Source organism: Falco cherrug, chromosome 12, assembly GCF_023634085.1.
Source record: "Falco cherrug isolate bFalChe1 chromosome 12, bFalChe1.pri, whole genome shotgun sequence".
Lineage (NCBI taxonomy): Eukaryota > Metazoa > Chordata > Aves > Falconiformes > Falconidae > Falco > Falco cherrug.
The window spans coordinates 28,147,228-28,171,873 of NC_073708.1; the positions used below are offsets into that span (position 1 = coordinate 28,147,228).

General features: G+C 38.4%; 1 protein-coding gene across 3 annotated transcripts in view; it reads left to right on the plus strand.

The window, feature by feature from the left end:
• Nucleotides 1-24,646, plus strand: part of OSBPL9 (oxysterol binding protein like 9) — a 63,907-nt gene that overhangs the window by 27,733 nt on the left and 11,528 nt on the right. Inside the window, exons 1-7 of one of the 3 annotated variants that reach the window (XM_055724595.1) lie at nucleotides 664-740; nucleotides 8,981-9,076; nucleotides 10,847-10,894; nucleotides 16,124-16,153; nucleotides 17,047-17,097; nucleotides 21,430-21,468; nucleotides 24,440-24,533. In XM_055724595.1, coding sequence (XP_055580570.1) covers nucleotides 732-740; nucleotides 8,981-9,076; nucleotides 10,847-10,894; nucleotides 16,124-16,153; nucleotides 17,047-17,097; nucleotides 21,430-21,468; nucleotides 24,440-24,533 — 367 coding nt within the window. In that variant the 5' untranslated portion in view covers nucleotides 664-731. Of the gene's footprint in view, nucleotides 1-663; nucleotides 741-8,980; nucleotides 9,077-10,846; nucleotides 10,895-16,123; nucleotides 16,154-17,046; nucleotides 17,098-21,429; nucleotides 21,469-24,439; nucleotides 24,534-24,646 lie in introns of those variants that run through there. The other 2 variants (XM_055724593.1, XM_055724594.1) reach the window with 2 other exon arrangements.

Genomic DNA, 24,646 nt, shown 5'->3' on the forward strand with positions numbered 1-24,646 from the left:
AGTTAATGATTTATCTAGTAACATTTGAAGGAACAATTAAGGATCTAGAACTGATTGCTAAGAACATATCCTCATCCCTCTTAGATAAGCGCACCACTGAGCGTAATACCTTGTGGGCCACTGTTCACCGTTCATTTTGAGGAACCCTCCCTGTGCCTGTCACTACCCTTTCTGTTTCAGAGGCCCTTATTTTTAGACCAGCTGGAATACCCTTCACTTACACCCTACTTAATGAACTGCCAAGGCTCACCGTCTTCCTTGACGTGAGCTGCTGAGCAGACAGCCGTTTCAGAAGGAAAGAGGGCCGCACCTCCTTGCAAAATACGTTTCTTTGACAAGTTAAGAAGGGTCTCAGCGACTGCTCTGCGGGCTCTCGTCCCTCGCCGGCGGGACGCGCTCGCTGCGGCCTGGGGGGCTCCGGGCGGGAGCGCGCCCGCGGGGCTAAGCCTCCTGCTGCTGAGGCCAGCCGTGCCTGTGAGGGAGTGACCCCGGAGCCGCCGCGGGGCTCCGCACAGCGGCTTTTTGTTGCCGTGACAGGACGCGCGGCTCTGAGGCCGCCAGCCTCCCCTCCCATCGGGGCCGCCATTTCCCGGCGGGAGGGGCGCGCCCCGCTCGCCCACCAATCGGCGGCCGCCTTATTCGTGATGCGGGCGGCGGGGCCCGGCCTTCCTTCCCCGCCCCTCTCCGCCCCGCCCCGCCGCTCCTCACGCCTCACCACACGGCGCGGAGGGATGGCCGGTGTGAGTACGGGGGAGGGAAGCGGGGCGGGGGGCAGTGTTGGGGCTGCCGGGTGCCGCCTCGCCCCACCCCGGCGGGCAGATCCCCTCCCCGCGGCGCCTCCTTGACTGGAAGCAGCGCGCTGCCCCCTCCCCGCGGCGGCCGGGGGGTCTGGCCCCTGCCCCGCCCGGGCGGCCGCCGGCGGGGGGGGGGGGGGGCGTTGGGCAGCCCCCGGGAGCGGGGCCTGGGGCGCGGGAGGGCCGCCGGGGTTCGGGGCGCCCCGGGGGACGCGTTCAGCCCGTTACGGGAGCCGCTTTCAGCCTCTTGTGTACAGACACGCCTGGGCGCCCATTAGTATTTAAAACAAAACGCCACTTCGCGCACATGAAGTCCTTCGGCTTTCCTTTTTATTTGGGCAATAAAGTCAAATGAGTTCTTCGGGAGGATTATTGGCTCAGCGGGCGTGGATGGGTGTTTGTGGGCTGTAGCAGATTATTTTCTGTAACGGTATTTTCTTAGGTCCTTAGTTCATGTCGTAGACAGAAACATGGTTATCTGGCACATAAACATGCATCTGTTTTTGTCCAAAATGTCTTTTCAGAGTCTTTTTTTTCAGGTTTTTATGCTGCTTTCAATCTGCCCATTCAGGTGCCGGAGTGTTCCCGTTTGGAAAGACGGGCTTTGATTAAGTTTTCTCCCCAGTGTCAAGCACAGGTGTCCGTTAGACACGGGAAGGTGTACTGAAGCCTGGGTGGTCTGTGTGCTGTGTGAACCAAATCAGAAGGGATAAGGGATTAATGCCAGGTGGTGGAGAGGTGAAGTGATGTCTGGGTGTTCTGTAGTCTGATTAGGCTTGCTAATTTTGATTTTGCCTAAATGTTTTACTGTGTTGTCCTTCAGTCCTTAAAATGGAAGTGTTGTTGAAACACTTAAAAAGAGTTAAACACGCTTTCCCCTGCCCTGCAACAAACCTAAACTTGCAAGAATGAGCTACAGGCAAGGAACTGAGGAACAACTGAGTCATAAATATACAGAATGAGTAAAGGGACAGTAGCTGTCCAGAGGGCTGACAGTTAGTAATGTTGTATCCAAGTGAAAAAACAATAGGGAGGAAATGTTTCAGATACACTTGCAATTTAATTTTTCTGAATGTTGAAATTTTGAAACTGAAGTCTTTTGTTCTACTTGCTGTGGTTTTATATGTTCTATGTTAAAGTTATTACTAAAAATACACATAGTTCTAGTGTAGCTTTGTTGGAAACTTGAACAGTAGATGGTGCGATAGTATTTTTTTTGTTAGTGTTTTTTTAATTCTGAACATCTTCATAGTTCAAGTGGGAGCCACAGAAATACATTTCTCCAATCTTCACCTATTTAAGCTTCTCAGACAGCCACACTGATGGTACCTGCCTTCTCCAGAGGATACAAACCGGAAACAGCTTCTCTTTCAAGATTTTTAAACTTTAAGGGGTGGATTTTCAGAGGGTTTTATTGGAAGTACCTTTCTGAATCCACCAGTGTTTTCCCACTTGCCCCTCCCAAGATGTATTGTTGTGGCATTACCAAGTCAGTGGCTTTGCAGTGGCCTCATGTCAGTTGTCTCATGCCTGCAAGAGATAAAGGGAAGGGTGTGTATGGGGTGAAGGTATATGGTGACTTAGATTTCTTGTTTGTCTGGGCAGAGATAGGAGGGTGGTAAGTAATCTCAAATTTTCTTTTGTTCCTCAGCAGGATCTTACGTCAACCAGCAATCCCATTCAGACAGGAAGTGCTCCTGGTATTCTTGTTTAGTGTAAATGTCCTGCTTTCCTCCTCTGTCTTAGGTGGCATCTTAGTGCTACATCTACTTTTTGGCTCTGAAATGTGAAAACCCCTTGAAGATAATTAATGTCTTTTAGAACCACCGTAACTTTCTTCTTTGATCTGAATAAGTGCATGATCACTGTTAAAATATGAATCTACTGTAAAACCACCAGTAACTATACTCTTCTCATGCCTTACAGGAGTTCAGTAAAACACTGACTGAATTCTAAAATTTGAAATGGCTGAATGTGTGCCTGTATTCTGGTAGTGTTTAGGATCCCATCTGTAGGAGTCATGCTCACCCTGAGCCGGAGGGATGGGCTTTGCTTTTTGGTTTTTTTTTGCCCCCCCCCCCTCCTGTTAGCTAAAGCTTTCACACTCATTCTTTCCTTAAATCCGGTGTCTTGAAATGTACTTTCCCTTCCTGTTGCTCTAGTGCTGCTAGAGCACCTTGGTAAGTGTCTTAGAGTGGCAACTAGAGAGGCTGCTGAGGATTGCATAAAAGACAACTATCAACTTGATTTAAAAAATAAAAATACCAAGCTGAAACTTGCGTATTCTACAAATCAGATGTCTTTTATGCTTCTTGAGTAGATAGGACAGTGATAATCCACATGAGAGTCTTTAAATACTTGCAGGCTACAGAGGTTTTTCTGCCCAAACTTAGGAAAAACCTTAAGGTGATGCCCCAAGCTATTTCAGCCTCTAAGTGGACCCAGTGTGGAGACAAAGGAACTGAAATTGCTGTCAATGCAAAGGTGGGCTGTTTCTTACCACATAAAAGTGAAAGGAATTAAAATAAAATATGAATGGCTCTGTAGCTTGAAACCTCCGTAATTTAAACAAGATGTTTGCTTCATAATTGGGTAATAGAAGGATAAGAAAACTGCATTTTAAGAAGCGTATCTGGGATGGTTGCTGTGAAGAGTGACAATGGTGGCTTAAATATTGAAGAGTTATACCGTGGCTTCACCAATAGAGTTGATACTGCTGCCTGAAGCAGTCCTGTCTTGCTTCTCCTAGGAAAAGGGAATAGGCAGTGCAGCAAGAATAGCTGAACTTGGAACCAGATTCGGAACTGGCCCAGATTAAAAACTACTTTTCCTGCTGCCCTCCCTTTCCGAGTTTAGTTTTAACCTGGATTAGTTTCCACATTGAGCTGATTTTATGGCAAGGTAAATGTTTATGCTGACTCGAAAGAGCAGAGTAAGGGTGACAATAAACAGGGGAACTGATTTGTTTCTTTTTCACTTATGCTGGTGTAAAGTGTGGAACCGTGTTGCTAGTAGTGGTTCGTTTGGTGTCATGTTAACCAGCATTTTTGATAACATTTCTAAAGGTGCAAGCAAAGTTTCATTCTATCTCTTATTCTTGTATGTTTCTCTTGATTATATTATATTGTTACTCGCTGGCTTTCCAATGCTGCATAAAACTAAGAACACATTCTTTTTGATTAAGACTATATCAATATGGATGTGTTTCAAGTGCTGGTGGAAGGGCATGGAGTTAACAGGCGTGCTGTCCTTTTTCAGAGTTTGCTAGCAAATTATGATAATGAACAAGCACGTTGACATAAAAAAATTACATAGGTAAAGGGATGGGACTCCAGGATATACTTAGTGTTTGTGAGGTTTCAGAATTCTAACATATGTTTTGACAGGATTTTACATCAGTATGTAAATACTTAGGTATTTTTTAACTCCTCCTATTTTCCTAGTTCTATAGCTACATGGTCTTTGCTAAGTATTTTGTGCTGTGCAAAGCAAAATTACTTTTTTTTTAAAATCATTTTTTTAATTATATTTTTTAAGGAACTGCAATATTCTGACTGTCTGGAAGGCTCATATGCCTTCCAGAACTCATACATCTGTTTTTAAACTCATTTTGAGACATTTACATTCTAAGCTTTAAATATTGCTTAAAAGTCTAGCAGACAAAAAAAAATATACAGCTTTGCCACAAATAAAAAGATAAGAAAGTGTCATTGTTTAGTGTCTTACTAGTTGATTTGGCATTTTTCTTCAGTTTTCTGTGTGGTGGTTCTTATAGGCATTGTCCCACTCTACAAAATCAAATATGCTGTAGGCAGGGGATATGTTTCTGTTGAGGTTTGCGTATGGAGGGAAAGCATTCTTATTCACTGCTTTAATTACCACAAGGTGGGTTTTTTTTGTTGTTGGATTTGGAATCCTAATGAGATGAAGAATATAGCATAAGTATCTTCAAAAAGGTAAGAAAGTCTGGTCTATGCAGCTTTCTCTTTTCCTTCACCAGTAAAGCTAATCTACAAGGACAGCTCATCAAGTCTTTGCTGTTGCCTCTGTCTATTTCTTTGTTTCCGTGCCTTTGTTACTGTTCTTTTTCCACAGAGGTCATTATTGTAATGCTTTTTTTTGAGAAATAAGTTTGAATTTTATTTTTCTGGTATGACTCTTCTAAGGATGATGCAGTCTTTTTGTCCCATCCTAGTTTGAAAGAACTGGTTTAAATTAGGCTGAAATTACTTCTTAGTGTGGACAAGTTTTGCATATAAATGCATTAGTGATGTGCATGACTTCTCATTTGGAGGACAAGGAAACAACACATAAACTCCCTTAGTGCTAGCAGTTCTGTAATGGAGATAAGGCTCCTAATACATTTTTTAAACTGGTTTATATGTTGTTGTTGCCCTCCTGTTCACCCCTTCCAAAAAAAGGGTTGTATCTGAAAAGAATAATTTTGCAGGATTCCTAGCAAAAGAGTTCTTTACTCAACCCCAGACCAGCATATAAACAGTTTCCCAGGATAACCATCCTGTCTGCTTGCTCCAAGTTACTGGATATCATGCAGATCACACTGGGAGACTGCTAATTGGGTAGGTCAGTGGACCCTGTTTTCTCCTTTCTACCTACAAATACTAGGATTGGCATGTGCCCTGTAGAGTCTAGCCTTTAAACCTTTGGTAGATTCTGAAGGGGACATCCCAGTAGTTGTGGGTGGTGACAAGAGATGAGGGAAAGAATGCTATGTTGCCCTTTTCTCTTTCTCTAGAGTTGTTGTTGATAGAGGTTTCTTTGTGTGGAGGAGTCAGATAACAAATGTATTGTTTTGGGAAGTGGTGGACAGACTAGAAGTTATATAAATTACTTGCTTCTGCAGCTATTTCATCTGGTAGTATAACTGCTAGTTCCTTAAAACCTGCATGAACACGGAGTAGTCGTTACTTGAGGGAAATAGTTTACTTACTGATAGATCTATTTATTCAGTGGAAAAACAGGTTATGTTACTCTGGATTGGTGCTGACAGTAAGAAATAGTGTATTACTGAAGATCTAAAATAGTCTGGATTCCTAGTCTTTTTTGTAATTTGAAGATACATATTTTCAGATTCACAGCATAATTTCAGCTGGAGAAGACCTCTGGAAGTCACCTGGTCCCAACCCCTTCTCACTGTGAGACCAACTTCTACGTTAGATCAGGTTGTCTAGAGTGAAATCTAGTTGAGTTTTGAACTCTGCCATCCAAGGATGGAGGTATCTACAGGCAACCTGTCAGTTTATGAAGGCGTGAGCAGCATATCATACAAGTTTCTCGTGGAAACCTGCTTGCTAGTTGAGATGTGCAGTTTACTAACTTAAATGTTTAACAAACTGTTAAATGCCATTCTATTGACTCTGCTCACCTGTTTCTTTTGAAGCTTCTGCTAAGTGGCAGGGGAGGGAAGAAAGAGGTGGGGTCCCCTTTTTTCTCCTACTGTGTGTTTGAGTGACCAGATAATTAATTAATAAGGATTTGTTACACAAATCTGCCCTTCTTATATCTGGTCTTTCTAAATTACTGCTGGGTTTGAAATATTGTTTGATTTTGTTGCTGTTTATACAGTGGCTTTTTCTGTGCTAATTCTAGTCTTGGTATTTTTAACTTTCCATTATCTTTTGAGTTTCAATCTGAAACTTATGTGAGCATTTACAGTCCTTAACGTAATCTCATATAACACAGGCTAGTAAATTTGCTCAGTAGGTTATTAAACTGTCTTTATACAAACCAGGAGCAATCTGGTGAAGTGCTACAGCCTTAAGTACCTGTGCTTTCCAAAATTATTTTCATGTTTCAACTCTGTGCTATGTCAGCTTGACGCTATACTTAGTCTTACGGTTTTCTCTTTACATGGATTGAAGTTTTAACTTTCTAATAAAACTTCTTAGGCCACAATTCTCACTCTGTGTTTGTTATGCCTGTCTGCTCAGTTGTAACACTACATGTTTTAATCAGCTTTTCCTTTAGTGCTAAGAGGCTGAAATTTAAAAATGGCATTTTATCTTTAGCTCATCACTAAAAATACCAGTCTTACATATTAGTAGTCATAGACTGATGACTGAAATAAAAATCAGCATTTTGATGCAGCATACAGATAACTTGCACCATAAACTATATTTCTGTGTGTGGTATCTTCAGCAGAAATTTTATGTATAGTTCATGCAGTTTTGGTATATGAAACCTGACCTCCAGAATTTTTTAACTGAGCATGCTAGACCATTTGCTGAAACAAATGTGTTGGCTGCTAGCTGTACAGAGAATTCTGTTTTCAACAAGGAAATATAATACTAATTTCATACGGTTTCGGTGTAATTTGAACTTGAGTAGTTTGAGGGACTGTCAAAAGTTTCTTGGTTGAGAGGATTCCACTTTCTGCCTATTAGTTTCTTTTTGGTAACTTGTTACGCTGGGTGTTCTTTGTTCTTTTGGTAACTTCTTGGCATAGTCAGAATGGTTGCTTGCTTCCCTTCTCCCTCCTCGTTTCAAAACACTGTTTCTAAATTTGTGCAGTGTGGACTGGCTAATACAGGGTGAAGTACCTTTTTTTTATGTTGGTTTACCAACTAATCTGTATGGATAGATTTACTCACATAGAAGTTGTCAAAATCTGGGTGTTAGTCTGTAGCACAGTTTAAGATTTGGCAAATGAATAAAGAATAGTGTCGTCTACAGTCAGTAGATGGCTGTATGTTTTTTGGTATGCGTGATACTGTGCACACAGCTTGTCAGGCATAAGAGCAAGTCATTCCTCTACTGCACACAAACCTTCATGCCTCTGAAGAGCCATCAGTAAAGCTCTTAATATGATGGCACATTATACAAAAATAAAATAAACTTCCCTGCATTTACAGAGCACACAATGTCAAAGAAAACATTATGCTAATATGGAATCTTGCAAATATATGGATTGCCTGTCTTCTCCCATACAAAATGTTTTTTAATCACTAGCTAATTTTTACACATTCAGACTCTTGAGATTCTTAGCAGCCAAAACAGCACAGCTGATAGTTTCCTAAGAGTTTGAAGTGAAGATGCCATACTTTAGATCAGTGTAAATACAGTTAAAAGTATTTAGGCTAGTAGAAAAGTGTTGTCACTTCTGTGATGTTCTCAGGATTATGTTTCTGTTATAACTGATGTTTGCTCCTTTATCCTTAATGGGTTTTTTTTTTCTTCCTATATGTTTAACTTGCATTGTGCAATTTTTATTTTTTCTAAGCAGGGAGTGCCTCAGTATTTGTTTTGCAGTTCCCTTTGCTTTCAAGGTGTTATGTAAATAAACCTTAAATGTGTTTACATAGCATATGTGTGTGAAGTCAGAAGTAATCAATTTCAAGAATCCTGTCTTTTCTTTCCTGTAGTTAAAGATGTGGTAACCCAGTGGGCGTTTGTTCAGGTCTTTAAATACATGGTTTATCAGTTTAAAGGTTGGGATTATGTTACATGCACAAGTGTGCTTTGAGCCTTACATTATTAAGAGAAACAAATTTGCAAGAGAGAAAATGCAAAAGTAATCATTCTTGCAGCAGTGGTACTTTGTCCTTGTTGTCATATGTGCAACGAAACATAAGAAATGAAGTACAGTGAGAAGAATACATATCATTAAAACTGTAGAGGATCTAGGGCAACCAGGAATAATAATTTTGAATTTTTTAGCTCAAAGGTAGGCCTATATTTAAGAAGAGATTTAGCACTCGTTAGTTCAGTTCTTTGCTAAGAAGTTGTGATTTGAGCTGTCTTTGTCTGAAGCGTGAAGAGTGCAGTCATGCGGTTGGGTGTGGGTTTGTTGTCTTTAACTGAAATGTTAGAATATGGAATTATGGATAGTCTTGAGGAAAAACTTTAATTCTGTTTTATATTTCCCAAAGAAACTTCAATTAGTGTAATTTAAGGGGATTTGTTCAATCGTAAGTAATGAAATACTCTGCTGTGTGATGATTATACCCCCACTGAAAATATGTGGCAATTTACTGTTACTGATTTAGCCGTAAATAGAAGACAAATGTGTTCAGCTGTGTGCTTGTGTTTGCATATGGCAGGATGAGAGGCAAGGCAACATTTTATCAGTCAGTTGGCAGGCAAAACCATATTTTTGTTATCCTTTCTCTTCCTCCTCTTAAATGCTAATTATATGTTTTGGTTTTTTTTAATTTATTTATATATAGGGTGTGGATTCAGGATTTGTTCCCAGCGTTCATGATTTTGACAAGAAACTTACTGAGGCTGATGCTTACTTACAGATCTTGATAGACCAACTGAAGGTATGGTAACTAACTGGTGTATTTAGCGTGTTGGGAGTCTGCTTGTCAGTGTGGAATTCAAGGTCTGATTGAACAAAAGCTCAGTGGAGGGAGGGAGTCATGTTTGATGCTTGGCACGTTCTGGTAAATGTGGGATGCAGGGAGAACTCATCTGGCTGAGCTGACTGTGAACTGGAGAAACCATACCGTTTTTTATATATGAAGTCTGATGATTGAATTTAATTTTTTTTCTCCCTAGCTTTGGGTGTTTTGTAAGTTCTAACTACTTCTGAAATAAAGAGATTTTTTACTAGAGGTTTAAAAATTAGAAGTTACAAGCTCAGGGCTGAAATAAGCTGAAAATGGCTCTCTCTTAGAATGGATTGTGGGACTGTTAAAATAGAATTAGAAAATTAGAGTAACTCAAAACAGATTTCATAGAATGGTTTACAATGGCTAAAGCATTCTTTTGTATTTATAGTTTCATGGAAGTGACAGATTATTTATTTAATTATGTTTTAAAATTAAACTTCATTGTATTGCTCATAGCATTTTAGAATTTATCTTGAGAAAATTTTGTCAAGTAATTGAAACTATCCACAACTGTAGTTACATGACTGTTGCAGTAGCAATAGACACTCTGCACTTTGTCCTTGAATGAAAACATTCTGTAGAAATCTTGTACAAACGTGGTTCTTTTACACTTTGTATGTGTATTTTAAGAGTAGGTGGGAAGGTGAGGAATGATAGGGTTGTATTTCTCAGTACTCACCTTATTGAGAAAAACAGTTTTTGCTGCTGGTTAGGACACTTTTTTCCCATGACTCAGCATGTTAAAATTGCTGTTAAGATGGCTTCAGTTCTGCTGGTTTGGATTTTTTTTTTTTCCCCCCTGATACAATGGGCAAGTACTGCATGTGGGATGGGATATTCAGCAAAAATTCAGTTGCAGGGGAGGGTGGAGAGGGGGAAGAGCATACCAACAAAAATGGAGGTAGGCAAAAGAGATGCAAACAAAATTCAAAGCTGAGCTGCAAAGGCTTGATCAGGAGTTACCTTTGTCTCCTGCTCTGGACCAATCTAGCACACATCGCTAAAGGAAGGTATTTAAATCTTTACACCTTCTAACTGTTATTTCAGGCCAGCTTGGGGGGGGAGAGGGTATAGGAATTAATTAATAATGAAAGAAAAGTGAATTTTAGGAGGGACAGTAAGAATTTGCTTCAGTTTGCTTAGCTGCATCTCATAGTCCACTTTTAAGAACATAAATAGAACTTAATGCTGGGAAATCACTGTGTATCTTCCCAAAAAATGTGCTTACAGATCTTGTGTGATTTGAATCAGGTACCTGAATAACAAGGTACCTTGATGGGTCGATAAAGGTTGAGGCCGGTAAGCATATAGGTAAGCACTCTATATGCCCCAGAGGTCTTTGCTGAAATAAAAGAAAGGCGGTTAAAGTTCTGATGAGTGTCGCTTTTATTACTTAACCTCATGGGTTTTGTTCCGACCATGGTAAAATCATGCCAGGCTGAACTGTGGAGCTAGACAGGATCTGAGATTGGATCTCTTGCAGGATGGGATAATGTGGGGGAGATTAGTTACAAATTTGTTATATCACAAATGCTGTAAAGAAATATTGGGCAAAACCAGCTTTGGGTCATAATACCAGCATTGTGTAACTGAAGTACTTACTAAATGCTTTTGGCTTTAAAATTTTGGTGTTTCAGGCTGATTTTATATGAAAAAATAACACTTTGCAGTATTTTCACAAGTATCTCTTTCTTTTAGCTCTTTGATGAAAAACTCCAGAACTGCAAAGATGATGAACAGAGAAAAGCAAGTACATTTTGTCTTAAATATTGTTTATTTTGCCTAATCAGATGGATTTTGTGCATCAATTTTCTGTAGTCTATAGGAATCTACAGTTCAAATTCATCAAGTTGTCAAAACCAGTTAAAGCAGTTTGAATAGTAACATCATTTGTGTTGTGAATAGGTTGCAAACAAGAATTTTTAGTAATACTGGGTGTAATAACATTAAAAAAGGTTTCAGTATGTAGGAAATTATTACTCCTCTGTTACCCAACTATCAAAAGCATTTTTAACTTAAATGTGCTTTTTAAAAATCTTTAACAAAGATGAATGTTTAATGTTTGTAGGAGTCACAAAGCTATTCTGAAGGTAAAAAAAATACTAAGAATCACATACTTCACATAGTCAGTCTTCATCTTGTGTAGTTCTGTGACTAGCATACCACATGTTGGATGTCTGAGAATACCATAATTCATTCACCTTCGGTCAGGATGCCAAAAATGTAACTTGCTATGTGGGGAGGGCTACTTATTTAGTGAGGCTCTAATTCACTTAAGTGTTGTGTATTTTTTTTTTTGCATCCCCTCCTATTCCATTTCAAATTCAAGTTTGTATGTCAGAGTTCAATCGCTTTGTTCAAGACAGGCTAGCACAGACCCTTTGGTGGTGTGGGTTTGGCTTAAGTACCATGCTGGTTTTGTACGTTAATTTGTGTGGTATGGAGGAGGGATTTATCAATTCCTTATAAGGGGTTTATTGCTGAGGAGTTGCTTTTGTTTTCAGCAAATACGCTAATTTCAGTATCATAAAGTAGTGGTGTATTTCATCATAGTTCCCTCCCCCATCACACTTGTGAAAAATGAGCTGACCTTCTCTTGGTGTTCAGTTTCAGTTTTGAAAAGTTCATTCTTTCTGTGGTTAGTTTACTTTGTAACAATGGTTGTGTCCTTTCATGTGTCATCCACCGTGTTTGATATGTTATGTGGCATCTTAGGAACTTCACAAGTGATAAGTCTCTCTGGAGTTCTTTTGCATGTACAGGCTTTTAAAGTAACTTTGGAGTACAAATGTTCTCTGTGTAAGCATGTTTAATCTGTAGGCAGCTGACCAAGAGAGCAAGATCTAATGATTTTGTATTTCTCCATCGGTATGTCTTACTGGGAAGAGTTCTCCTTCAATTTTGACCTCCCTCCAGATGCTACTTTGCAGATCAGGCAGTACTTTCTTTTTTCCTGTGACAGTGCTTCTAATCCCTGGAGACTTTCCGCATGTTGTGCTGATTTTTCTTTATCTCTGCAAGGTATCTATGGAACAGGCAGATTGACTTTACAGAGAAAGCAGGAGGCTTGTTTAGAAGAGGTCAGCTTCCTCTGGTTTTAAATCTTGATGAGGGTTGCTATTACTATAGATTCCATTTATTCTCTCTTAAAAATGAAAAGACTTGGCAAAGCACTTTTTTGATTCTGTCTCTTCCTGTACTAAAGCAGCTAAGAGGTTTTTTTGACACTGCATTTAGCAGTTTTCCTATTTGTTTATGAAGGTATGGTTCAGCTATCAGACTGAGCTGAGTGTAACCTGCAGCATACTTCCATCCAACCCACGGTTTTTCCCTCTGAGGAAACAAGATTTGGTAATTTTGTGGTGTGTGTTTCCCAGCTAGCTGAGTGCTGTTTTCTTTAACTGTTTATGGTTTTTAAAACATGAGCTATTATTTGTGTAAGTGTAGAGAGCATTGGACGAGCTGGTTTTTAGTTACAGAATACTTGGGTTTTGGAGATAATGGTGTAGGGTATAGGTGTGCCGAGATGCTTCAAGATCTCTTGGATACCTTCTTTGAGACTGCTAATCTGTTGAACTTGGAAGAAGACAGTGCAGATGTAGATGATTTATTTTGAAGGCTGAGAAACACTATGATTACCATTGATTCTCTGTGTCATATTAATACTCCTGGCAGAAGTACAGTGAACATTGTATTGTGGCATTGTACTGTCTTGCAAATGCTATAGCAGTGCTGCTGGTTTTGCTGAATCTACTGATGGAGTCCAGTATTTATATCCAATTACGTAGGAAGTAAAGGAAGGTGTGTGACCTGAGGGTACTGCTGTTTCAAGGTGAAGTCAAGATGGGACCTTGCTTTCGTAAAGTGTTACCAGTGTTACTGGTGAGAACTCAAGCTTTTCTGTTTGTTTTGTGAAACTTGACCCCACATATCGGGGAGAATAAAACTGTAAGCATTCAAAAACATCAGAACAGCAGAGATGTGTATATATGGCAGGCTAGAACAAAGCTGACATTACTTAACAAGATTTTGGAGGGAAGTGTATCCTGCTTATGCTGTTTGGTTCACCACAAGTGCTTTTTGTGAAGTAAACCCAAGACTGAGCACACAGATTCAGGTCGCACCTTACCAATTCTGACTACAAGTCAGCTACTCCCATGTGCTTCTGCTGCCTGTCTCTGTGGGATGAGCTGATTCCTCTGTAGTCACATGATTGTTGAATGAGACAAAAAACATGTTCAATGAAACAAAATTAGCTTACTATTGGATCACCAGTGGCTTTGTAAAAAATCAGATGTCAAGGAGGTGCAACAAGCAGCCAGTAGATGGAGTAGTTTCAGTAGCAGCTTGCAGTTTGATTAGATTAGATGTAGCACGTGACTGCATTCTGCAAATGTAAGTCTACAGGAAATTGATTCTTCATTTGAAAATATGTGTATTCATTACCTAAAACTAGGGAAACTGTCTTACTAAAATTTTATCTTCGTCAGTTTTCAAAGAGTAGGGATGTTGAGGAGAGAAAACTGTGATAACTTTTAGTAGTGATTTATATTCCTTGATACTATTTTTATTAGTAATGCTTTTTATCTTCAACATCCCTCTTTTTACCTGCTTATGATTTTATTTATGATTTTGTATTTTCTAAATTGTCTATATTGCTTTAATGCAAGTTAAAACTAAAGATAATAAGAATAAAGTTGCAAGGTTTGTAGCAGCGTGTATACATAGCAGTGTAGTCCTGTACAATTGGAGAGATAAAAGCATTTTCCTTACTTCTTCTCCAAACCGGCCACTCTTGTAAGCATGCCAGTTTTGTTGCTACTGATTGTCCACTTGTTTTTCTTTCCCCAGTGTCATGTCCATAGTATGTTTGTATAAGATCTTACAGGGGGAGAGTTCACAAACTGTATTTTATACCTGCTTACGTCACCATTCTAGAATAACATTGCTTATGAAAATCCAGGGACTTTGATATCAGTGATTAGCCCTAAAGAACAGGGCCAGTGCTTTTTAGAAGGGTCTTGTCAGGGATTGAGTCAGTCTGATTTGCCTGCGTTATTCTCATAGTTTTGTGTACGTATGAAGATGATGGTATTCCAGTTCAGCATGCTGTATTCTTGCAAGGTAGCCGTGCAGCACAAATCTGAAAAAAACTGAGTTAATGTGTACTGTTACTACTTAAGTTGACCAGCTCACAGAGGACGCATTTCCATAGAGGAAAAAATAATGATTGTATGATTTGTGGAAACTGGGTGTCCTGAGGTTTCTCCCATCTCAGATCTTCTGTGTGCCATCTTGGACAAATTAGCCTTTTGTCTGTACCTGTGTGTAAGAGTAACAGTGTCTTAAGCCTATTGTTTGGAAAATTACAAATGGGTAGAGGGAAAACAGTGTGATTGAATTACATTGTATGGCCTGACATTGCTTTCAGATTTTTGACAAAGACAGTATCAGTGAAGAGAATGAGGTATCAGTTTAGTTGGTGTGTAAATACTCTATAACATGTTGGGGGAAAAAACAGGTAAGGAATAATCAAAACTGCTGACAGCTGCCTACAGTTGGCTATAAAGCCTTGAGACTGAATTATTTATTTCAGCTGCATAATCGCCAATTTGGCAAGATCTGTATGTTTGGGTACATTGCCTAGTTTCTTTTGGTACTAAAAGACTCAAAACTTCACTGCTGTCGTATTTAAAATGCTCTTTTCAATATGTCTTGATGAAGTTTGGACTGGAAGTATAGTAGAGACATGAAAAACAAACAAAAGCAAAACAAAGGAACTTTTAGCTGTTGTTGTATTTCTCTGCTAGCAGCAGAAGTACATATAACACTGTGATACAGCATCCCTGATATGCTGTTTCCTAGATCAGCATGGTCCAGTCTTTCCAGTGGAAAAGGCAGAGGCTGGGTGCTGTTTGTCCACCTCTTGCCAATTAACAATTAAGAAAATGCGTAGCATCTTTATGAATAGTATATAGGACAGGGTATAACTGAAAAAATTTTGCCCGGGTATTGGCTGGGAAGTTGTCACTGCATTTATTTTCTTTTTAGTCTGCAAGCTGAGACTATTAATTCCTGTAGATTTATAGATGCGTGTTACTCTTACGGTGTAGAATTTGGCTTGCAATGTTGTGTGGGGAAAAAGTTCCTTTACACACTTTGATTGTTCAAGAATCAAAAAGATTGTGACTCAAGACATGAGACGCTCATATTAATAAAAAAGAGGTACTGTAATTGAGTTAGTAGAGGTTCAGTGCTGAGTCCAATGTAGTAATTTTGCTTTCTGCAGACAGACCCAAGGATGTCAACAGGATGCTTATGCTTCTTAGATAGGTCATACTTATGTGTAAAATGGCATGTAGACAGCTTTTGCATGCGTGAAGTGCAATTCTACGCAGGAAATCTTCATGAACCGGTGTTTCTAGATAAAATTAAGTAGGCAGATTTCCAGATGCACTGTTACTGGAGGCTTAAAAAGAGCAAGAACGTGTGCACTGTTATTTTTGGGGATTTAAAAAAAAACACACCAATAAACTGTGTGTAACTGCATATGTTTGTTATAGTTGAATTATGGTTATATCAAGTAATATTGATCCTTGAAATGTGCCACCGTTCAGAATACTATATAAGGATATAAAACGTGCACTTAGACTTAATCTTCATACTGTATTTTGGTTTTGTTGATCCTATGCAAAGCTGACATGATGTAGACTTTGATGGGTAAATATGTATAATGTCACTGCTCAGAAATTCCTAATTTTGTCATCTTTAAGCTTTAACTGTCAGCTTGACTTCTATCTTGTCAATTACAAAATGAAAATTGTGTCTATATACAGAAATAGTCTCCAGCATGTTGGTCGCTTTTATTCCCTCCCCCACTTTAAGATTAAAATGTGGTGTTTGTACAGTATTTAGGTCAAACTAGATGCTGGAAATTCTGTCTCTAACCACACTGTTTTGATTTTTCTTTTACAGAAAATTGAAAGTCTCAAAGAAACAACCAGTGTAAGTGTCTTTAATTGTCATCTCTATTATGTATAGATTCTGAAATTCACCTTATTTTCTTGGATAAGTTCTTGGGGCTTTTTACAGAAAAGGAGGAATCCATATTAGGTTCAACAGTGTGATGGCAGAGGCAGCCTGATTCTGGTGCTGTATTCGGATTTTTGTCTAGCACTTTCGAGTCATAAAATCATAGGATAATTAAGGTTGGAAGGAACCTCTGAAGGTCTGTAGTGGTGCTCAGGGCACCATCAGCTGGAGCAGGTTGCCCAGGACCAAACATAGTTGGGGTTTGAGTATTAACTCCATGGATGGAGGCTCTACAACCTCTCTGGGCAACTTGTTCCGGTGTTTGATCGTTCCTGGAGTAAATTGTTTTCTTGTGTTTAAGGTGAATTTCCTGTATTTCAATGTGTCCATTGCCTGTTGTCCTGTAGCTGGGCACCACTGAGAAGAGTCTGGCTCTGTCATCTTTACACTCTGCCATCCCAGACAGATACTGATGCCCATTGACAAGGTCTCTCCTGAGCCTTTTCTTGTCCAGATTAATCAAGCCCAGCTTTCTCACCCTTTCTTCAGCTGGCAGTTAATCTGCTTGCAGTGCTCTGAAAGTTTGAAGCTGACCTCCATTTCACCCTGCAACGTGTGTTTTATGTGGCTTTTGGAAACTTCAGTTTTCTACTGCTGTGCTCTTGTCTCTGTGGAGAAAAAAAAAACGGGGGGAAGGGAAAGTAGGCGTTCTACAGAAGTGAGTGTCCATTTAGTTCTTGCCCAATATTTTAGTTAATATTCTGTGTAACTAATAAAAATACTTGTAAATACAAAATATTGTAATATAGTAATAGAAGTTTTCTCCCCCCCCCCCCCCCCCCCCCCCCTTATTTTTGTTTTCCTAGAGCATGGTAGAATCAATAAAACACTGCATTGTGTTGCTACAGATTGCTAAAGTAAGTACAATGTAAACTACTTTGCATTTTAGTAATACAGCATTACTCTGAAAAAAAATTGAAATCTAAAAGTGCCTTCTATATGATCCAGGAAATAGAGATACACGTGTGTGTGTGTATATGTATAAATACATGTATATATGAAAGGTATAAGATGATTTATTTTGTTTTGATAAAATTTCTTTGATATTAATTAATACTATTAATTGATACTATTTTAATGAAGTTTCTGAAGTACTGAGTTCCGTAGCACAGTCCTGTTAATGTTTGTGGTAACAGTTGTGTTGATGACATAGCTTTTCTTTTGAGATAAACTTTGTTTTGCAGAGTTTGCTATTAAATAAGAACTTAAAACATAAGGGTGACGGAATAGTAACTTCAACAAAACTCCTCTTTCTGCTTAAGAATGTGACTAACAAATAGAAAAGGGGAAAATTCTGATGTTAATCTAAACCGGTTTGGCAAGGCTTTGCATAGGTCTGAAGTTCAGGATGATGTTGGAACTTATTGAAGTAAGAATTGTATTATTTGAGAATGCAGTATGGGTAATGCACTTTTCATTTAAATGTTTTTTTACTTTTTAAAATTTAGTGAGATTTGGATTTACTTTTCTTTGTCAAGTCAGGCTTTCACATACTGTACTTAGAATATGTTAATTATGAGCTGCTGATTTATATCTTGTGACCAACGATGAAAGAAGTCAGTGTTTTGTGAAGAAACTAATTTATGGTATGTTCAGAATTAAAGGCTGAATTCAATCAGAACACATTTTGATTTATTCAGAAATAGGCATAGTCACTTCAATTATTTTTTTTTTTTTTGTAGTTTTCAAGTGCATTGCTGCTGTTTGTCTTCATTCTAGATGCCAGATATATTGTGGATAATTTTGAGGCCAGTGAAAATTGAAGTATCTAGAACATTGCAGGATCTGCAGTTGCTCACTAAAAGGATCAGTGCATAATTTACAAAATGCAAATTTCATTATCAGTAGCTTAAAAATTCTGTAGAAAAGGTTTGTTAGTTAACAGGTTTCTGCAAAACAAAAAGTATTTTGCTAGTAGTAGGGTACGTAGAAATAGTTCTGTGCCACATGTATCTAGAGCTAGAACAGTCTTTATTTATAAGGACATGCAGTGATGCTATTTGAGTCCTTCACTGTAGTGATAGCAAGATAAGCCTTGTCAGTACTTAATGATTTGCTGTTATTTAGTACTGGCTATATTTAGAATTGTTTTAGTACAGTGAAACCAGTAGACTATATGTCATTCTGAGGGTTTGGTGGAGTCAGTTACAGACAGATTAGATGGTAGTATGGTAGTATGTTAGTTTTCTTATACAGCTGTATGTGACTTGCTGTATTAAGGTAGCTGTTGGAGAAACTGTGCAACAAATGACATGCTCATTTTTTGTTAATCACTATATAAATGTATTTAATAGTTGTTCTTTTTGCAGAGGTTTAATTCCTATGAAATTTTGCTCTTTTCTTAAAAAGCTCCGCTATGTAATTAGCAAATCTGAGAAAGAATTATCATTTGCTTCTCAGGTTCTTGATCAAAGCTGGGTAGTAGGTGGCTGAGTTAGCTTGCTTGTTTCTGTTGAATATCAAATTCTATTTCTGCTGTGGGTAGGTTTATTGGGAGAAAGACAAAAGTGATTGCTTATCTTGCACTGATGCTAGAGGTATGTTGAAGTTGGTTAGGTGGTTTGCTGATAATGGACAAAACTGAATTTGTAGCAGCAGATGTAGTTGTTTTTTATTAGGTTCAGTGCTTTACTGCTCCAACTACCATAGAAGCATAAAGGTAGGTAGAGTTTGGGTTCCCCAGAGACGCTAAGACTTTTGCTGTTACATTAAATCAGACCTTGAAGTCCTCCTTTCAGTACCGGTAAATATTAACCAGTGTATATAGATGAGCTTATCCATTGAGGAGTGGGATTCTTTTGGTTTTTTGCTAAACCATATCTAAAGCTGTTGTAGAGCTATTGAAGATAATGTGGTTTATGCACAGCTAATTGGAAGATGTTGATCCACATAAAGTGAAAAATACCCTCTGTAAATCTTCCCACTATTTCAATAACCTTTATTCTGCTTCATCTCTTCATCTTCCGCTTTCGTGCTCGCTCTCTTAGGCAAATATATTTGTTGACTACATGGCAATTCTGTTTGACACTCTCACCCCCCACTCCCTTTTCTATAAACTGTGTTGGTATCCTGGTGTCCTACTGCTGTAGGAAATCAAGAATACGAGGGGGGGGGGTGCCCTTTTTTTTTTTTTTTTTACAGTTCTCTAAGTTATGTGTGTATGAAGCATTATATATGTAAAAATGCATTGTGTCTGACTGATAGCTTTCTGTTCTCCAGTGTAGAACCTTTTAAGATTCTGCAAGTTTTTTTCCCAAAGTTGTAAGGCAAGTATGGCTGCTGACTTACTGCTGAAAATAAATCATATTAACACCACCCCTGCGCTCCGTTTTGACTTCTGCAGTGCCTTTCTCATTAGGAGACAGACTTCACAATTAGCTTCTGGTTGTTTGTTATCATTTCTCTGTATACTCAGAAAATCTCCCTATTTTAAACACACAACCATTTATTATTTGGATGATTTTGGTACATTGAGGCAAATGTGGTTTTTTGGTGTTCTGGTTTGTTTTTTATTAATTGTGTGTTAAGTTGAGGTGTTTCATGAACTTTTAAAAGAACAGCCTGCTTAGGGTGTGGACAGTTAAATTTTCATTAAACTTACTGGTAAATCTAGAGTGTAATGATGGCACTTGTACTTGACGTGACCCAAAGCATTTCCAAAATAATGAAGTAAATACCAGCTAAACAAGAATATGTTAAAATACATACATCACTTATCAAAAAGCAATAAAAAAACCCTAAGTGGGATGGATAGGCAGCGCATTTGGCTTGGGTTGACCCCTTTGTGTGTATGGCAGTTGAAGATGTCCAGCTTTGATGTGGGTGTTGTAAAACACATGTAATGGTCTGTCGGTGATTTGGTAAACTACAGTCTTAGAAATATATATGTTTTATGAAGTATCTTTTATATTTTAGATACTTATTTTTGCATCTTTGCCTTTTCTTTTTCACTCCATCACTTCTGGTTGGTCTTGCCTGCCTAGTTTTGTGGCGTTTCTGCCTTCCTTACCTCATCCGTGTGCCATGTTGCTGATGGTGCATTAGATAGAATAGCCAGCTTCAGTAAAAATGCAGCATCTTTGTGATTTATAGGTCTTAGAGATGATAGCACAATATGGAAATTTTGTATGTTGGGGAAAAAAGATAATATTTGGACTTCAGTGTTACTCTTTCTTCTTCATAAGTTTGCAGCCCGATGGAACTCGTTGCCCTCAGTGGTGTTTTTGTCATGGAAAGCCTTGCTTAAGAAACGTTAACTAGCAGACATGAAATTTGAGCAGCATATTGTCAACTATGTAAGCTAGGGAAAAATGTATAAAGTATCAAAATACAAGTATGTATGTGCCAACCTAATACTATTTACAGCTTTTTTTTCCCTCTTAACTTTTAACAACTGGAAATCTGGGGGAGTACTCTGCAGACAAGTCGTAAGGTTTACACTGAATCAAAGTTATGGATTGATATACTGGCTAATACGAGCTTTGCAGCGGAAGTGATTTGGCTTAGTGTTCTGTAAAATTTATACTTTTGCTGGTACAGTGTTTAAACTATACTAACTGTAGATTGGCATTACCTTGTCTGTTGCTAGTGTCATTTCCCCTGATGACTGTTTTATTCCATGCATTGCCTGCTCTTTCACATATGCTTCTAGGCAAAAAACCCCCAAACTCCTAGATTGTAAATAATCTAAAAACATTTTAAAATCTAGTGGATACCAAAAAGCAGAAGTTAAAAATGTTTAGCTTTATAAAGGCACTTCTGCCTTTCAAAAGCAAAAAATACTTTTGAAAATTTGACCTCTAAAGTTAATCGCAGTCCTTCAGAAACTGAGAACTTCATGTCCTTCAGTTTTCAGGGACTCACTGGTGCTGCAGACCATGTTTTGGGATGTTTCTAGCTATTTGGGAAGAACCTACATTTTAAAGAGTAACAGTATTCTGCAGGGTAGAAAGGATATTTTAGAATTTGTTCAAAGTTGTGTGGACAGATCCTCGGAAACCACTGATGTTAAGAGGTGCGGTCCCTATGTATAGAATTGTAACTTCTAAGTTTAGTTACTGTATCACATGATGAGGAACATTTTATGGCTGAAAATGTAAACATTCCTGAGAGAAACTTGCTGTTCTCGCTTAACACACAACTGATAAGTCATACAAGATTGTTGATATTTTTAACATTTTTTCCTTAAGGACCAAAATAATGAGGAGAAGCACGCAGATGGACTTATAGTAAGTTTACATCTAATCTTTATCTCCCTTTATTTCTGCAGAACATGTGAACAGAGACCTGAATTTCCACTCACTTTGCCACATGCTTCTTCCTTTCTCTAATTTACTGCTTCAAGTGTCTTGTTAAAATTACTGTTGAGTCATTAGCTTCTGAGGTTGGCTAACACCCTTGCCTTTAGAAGATCAGTTATCAGTTTTATGCTCAGTGTCTTACATGGCAGTGTTATGACTGAACACTTAGATAACAATGTGAACAGACAAAAGGCAAATTACTGGGATAGAAATGGTTTTGTGTTCCATCTAAAGTATCTTTACGTATGAAATAGATCAGCTATCCTTGTGCTTCAAGTAGTTTGTCTTTTCTACAGTGCTACTTGTTTGATGCAAAGTTGTATTATGTCTAAGCAGTGTTTCTTTTTTAATAGAACTTCTGCATTTTTCATGTAACTTCTGTCATCTTTGGTTTCGGTCATGTGTGACTTCTTTCTTCTCTTTTTGTCACTTGAGTACATTTCAGATACTTTTAATAGGAGATTGGTTTCTGTAAAACGTAACTCTAAAAATCAGTGTGTTTTCATTACAGCTGACAATAGTTCCCAAGCTTTATTTGTCTTTCTATTATATACAGCTATAGCAGTATGATTTTCTGGTATGAACTTTGGAGTAAAGGTGCACATACAGATTTTGGTTTCGTGCTTATCATAAATAAGATAAATTATTACCCTGTTGGATAGTCCCATAATTCAGGTCTTAGTGTAATGGAGTAGGTTCTGTTACGTGCCCTGGAAAGCAGAGGTTACGCAGCTAGACACTGCCACAGGCAGAGGTGGTATGCACATTAGATCTTCAACTCAGAAATTTCATATCGCTATTACAGCTTACGACTATAGTCTGAGTTTGATTAGCCGCTATCCTAATTATCTGTGGGCTGGCTTGTACTGGGGAGGAAAAAAAAAATGATTTCTGTAACAATATAGTAACTAATGCATCAGTGATTGTGAAGACTGAAATTTTGTTGCTGTTGAGGTCAATGTAAGCTTGGGCTGAAGGTCAGGATTTCACTTTAAAATCCTGCAGGAATACCATCAATGTTTGATACAGTGTTGTTTCTGTGTGGTTGTTTTTAGGTTCCTGAGCTCAGAGTAGGAAACTTTCAGGCCTGCCTTCATCTGTTTCTAACCCACAAAGGCACACCCCAAAATACCTAACAAGAAGCTCCAGTTCATGTTGCAGTATGGAGAATTGTTTTGAGGATAAGGTTGCAATCCTGCATACGAAGTTAAAATTACATATTTTTTTTTTTCTTTATCGCAGCAGTGTTCTGTATCACATACATTATTAGCTTCCCTAAAGCCCAGGGGAGTTACAGAGGATGCTGTTGCTGTCTCTGTCATAGGACCCATCTTGATTTTTAAGTTGATTTTTAACTCTGAAAAATGGAGTCATGATTTTAAACTGTGAAATACATGGGACAGGGATATACTATGCACAAGCAGTTGAAGTAATGTATAAGGAACGTTGATTTTATGTTGGAATACAGTGGAGTAACAATACTGGGTTATTTATTTCTATTCTAGTTAGTAACACCAACGAAAATGTAGAAAGCATTTTTTTATCCCTTTGTTTTTAAACTGGAGATTTTTTTTTTTAAGATAAACAGGGAATAATAGTTTTGTTTTCTGTTAAATAAATCCTGTGCTATAAAAAAGTACAATCTTTGCTGCTTCACTGATTTTTAATGTAGGATAAAGTTCAGAATTATAGTTAACCAGGAAAGGAGGCAAGGAAGAAGTCTTCCTTTTGTAGGAAAATGGGAGGAGGTAGGTTAAAATGACCCTGTTTCCCTCAGTCTGGAGGCAAGTAGAAATTAATAGACTAAAAGGAAGGAAGAACAGCTGGAGACTCTTCTGTTTTAAATATTGATCTAAAGAGATGATAGGAATAGTCATACTGACTAAATTTAAAGGCAAAGCTCATCTACCATTTTTACAAGAACTTTTTTTAAAGTAGAACAAGGTATTGTATGACTCTCCCGTGCTTGATACTCTTCAACTTCAGCACAGTAGCAAGATTCCCTAGCAAATTGAGGCAAAGATTTTCACAGTTCTGACATAGATCAATGGCTTTAAATTACAAGTTGTTTGGAAAGGGTTTTTATGTGCCTTTTTTCCATTTAACCCAGAACAATGTAGAAGTTCTGGGGTTTGTGTGTAAACATATATAGCAAACAATGCTTAGATAATAACTAAATTATAAGCCAGTGAAGCAAGGCAAAAACATGCTAGTTTGGATTAAAAGACATTGTAATTGCAATTCCCAAGGGGCTTGTTGTATAAAAGCCAAGAACATACTGAAGTCAGTGACTTTGAGTGTTGAGTTGAATTGGTGCTTACTTTTCAAAGTGCCCATGTTCATAAGTAGATTGAAATGTCCTCTACTGGAGACACACTGAAAACTGTCAGCTTGCATTGGGAAGCATTTTGGCAGTAAAGCCACTTCATGGCTGTGAGCATGCTGATGATTCTTGTTTTAATTTATGGGTTGATTTACTATGGTCTGGATAAATCAATTAATTAAAAAAAAAGTTTTAAAAATACATATTACCTGTCCTAATTTTTGCCAGATAACTTGCATTTAACTTTCACTCTTTGCATGCGTTATTTTTTTAATGGATATTGGAAGGAATACCAGAAGAGAACTGGAAATAAGAATTCTTTATAGGACAATCCAAATCTCTAGCAAATTCAGTGTAGTGTAAAATCTGTGCGAGGAATTAAGGTATTACCACTTTGAAAGTATTTCTCATGTCCTCAACTGTCAATTCGTGTTTTACTTTCACTCTCAGGAATTTGCTGTCTTGCATTTGGGCATTTCTTGTGCTCATGATGTTCTTGCTATCTATACTTTATTTGTGTTGGGTTTTTTTTTTTTGTATTGAGGAAAAAATGTGCTTTTCCTCCTTTTGTCTCAGAGCACTATAAACCCGGTTGACGCAGTATATCAGCCCAGTCCTTTGGAACAGTCCGTGATCAGCACAATGCCTTCCCAAGCGGTTATACCTCCAGGTATGGTGTACAAAAAGAACCTCAGCAGAAATACGAGCCGAGCAGGGCGCAACTGCAGTCTGGATGGAGGGACTGCATAATGGTGGATAGTTCTGGGGTCACGTAGGCAGTAC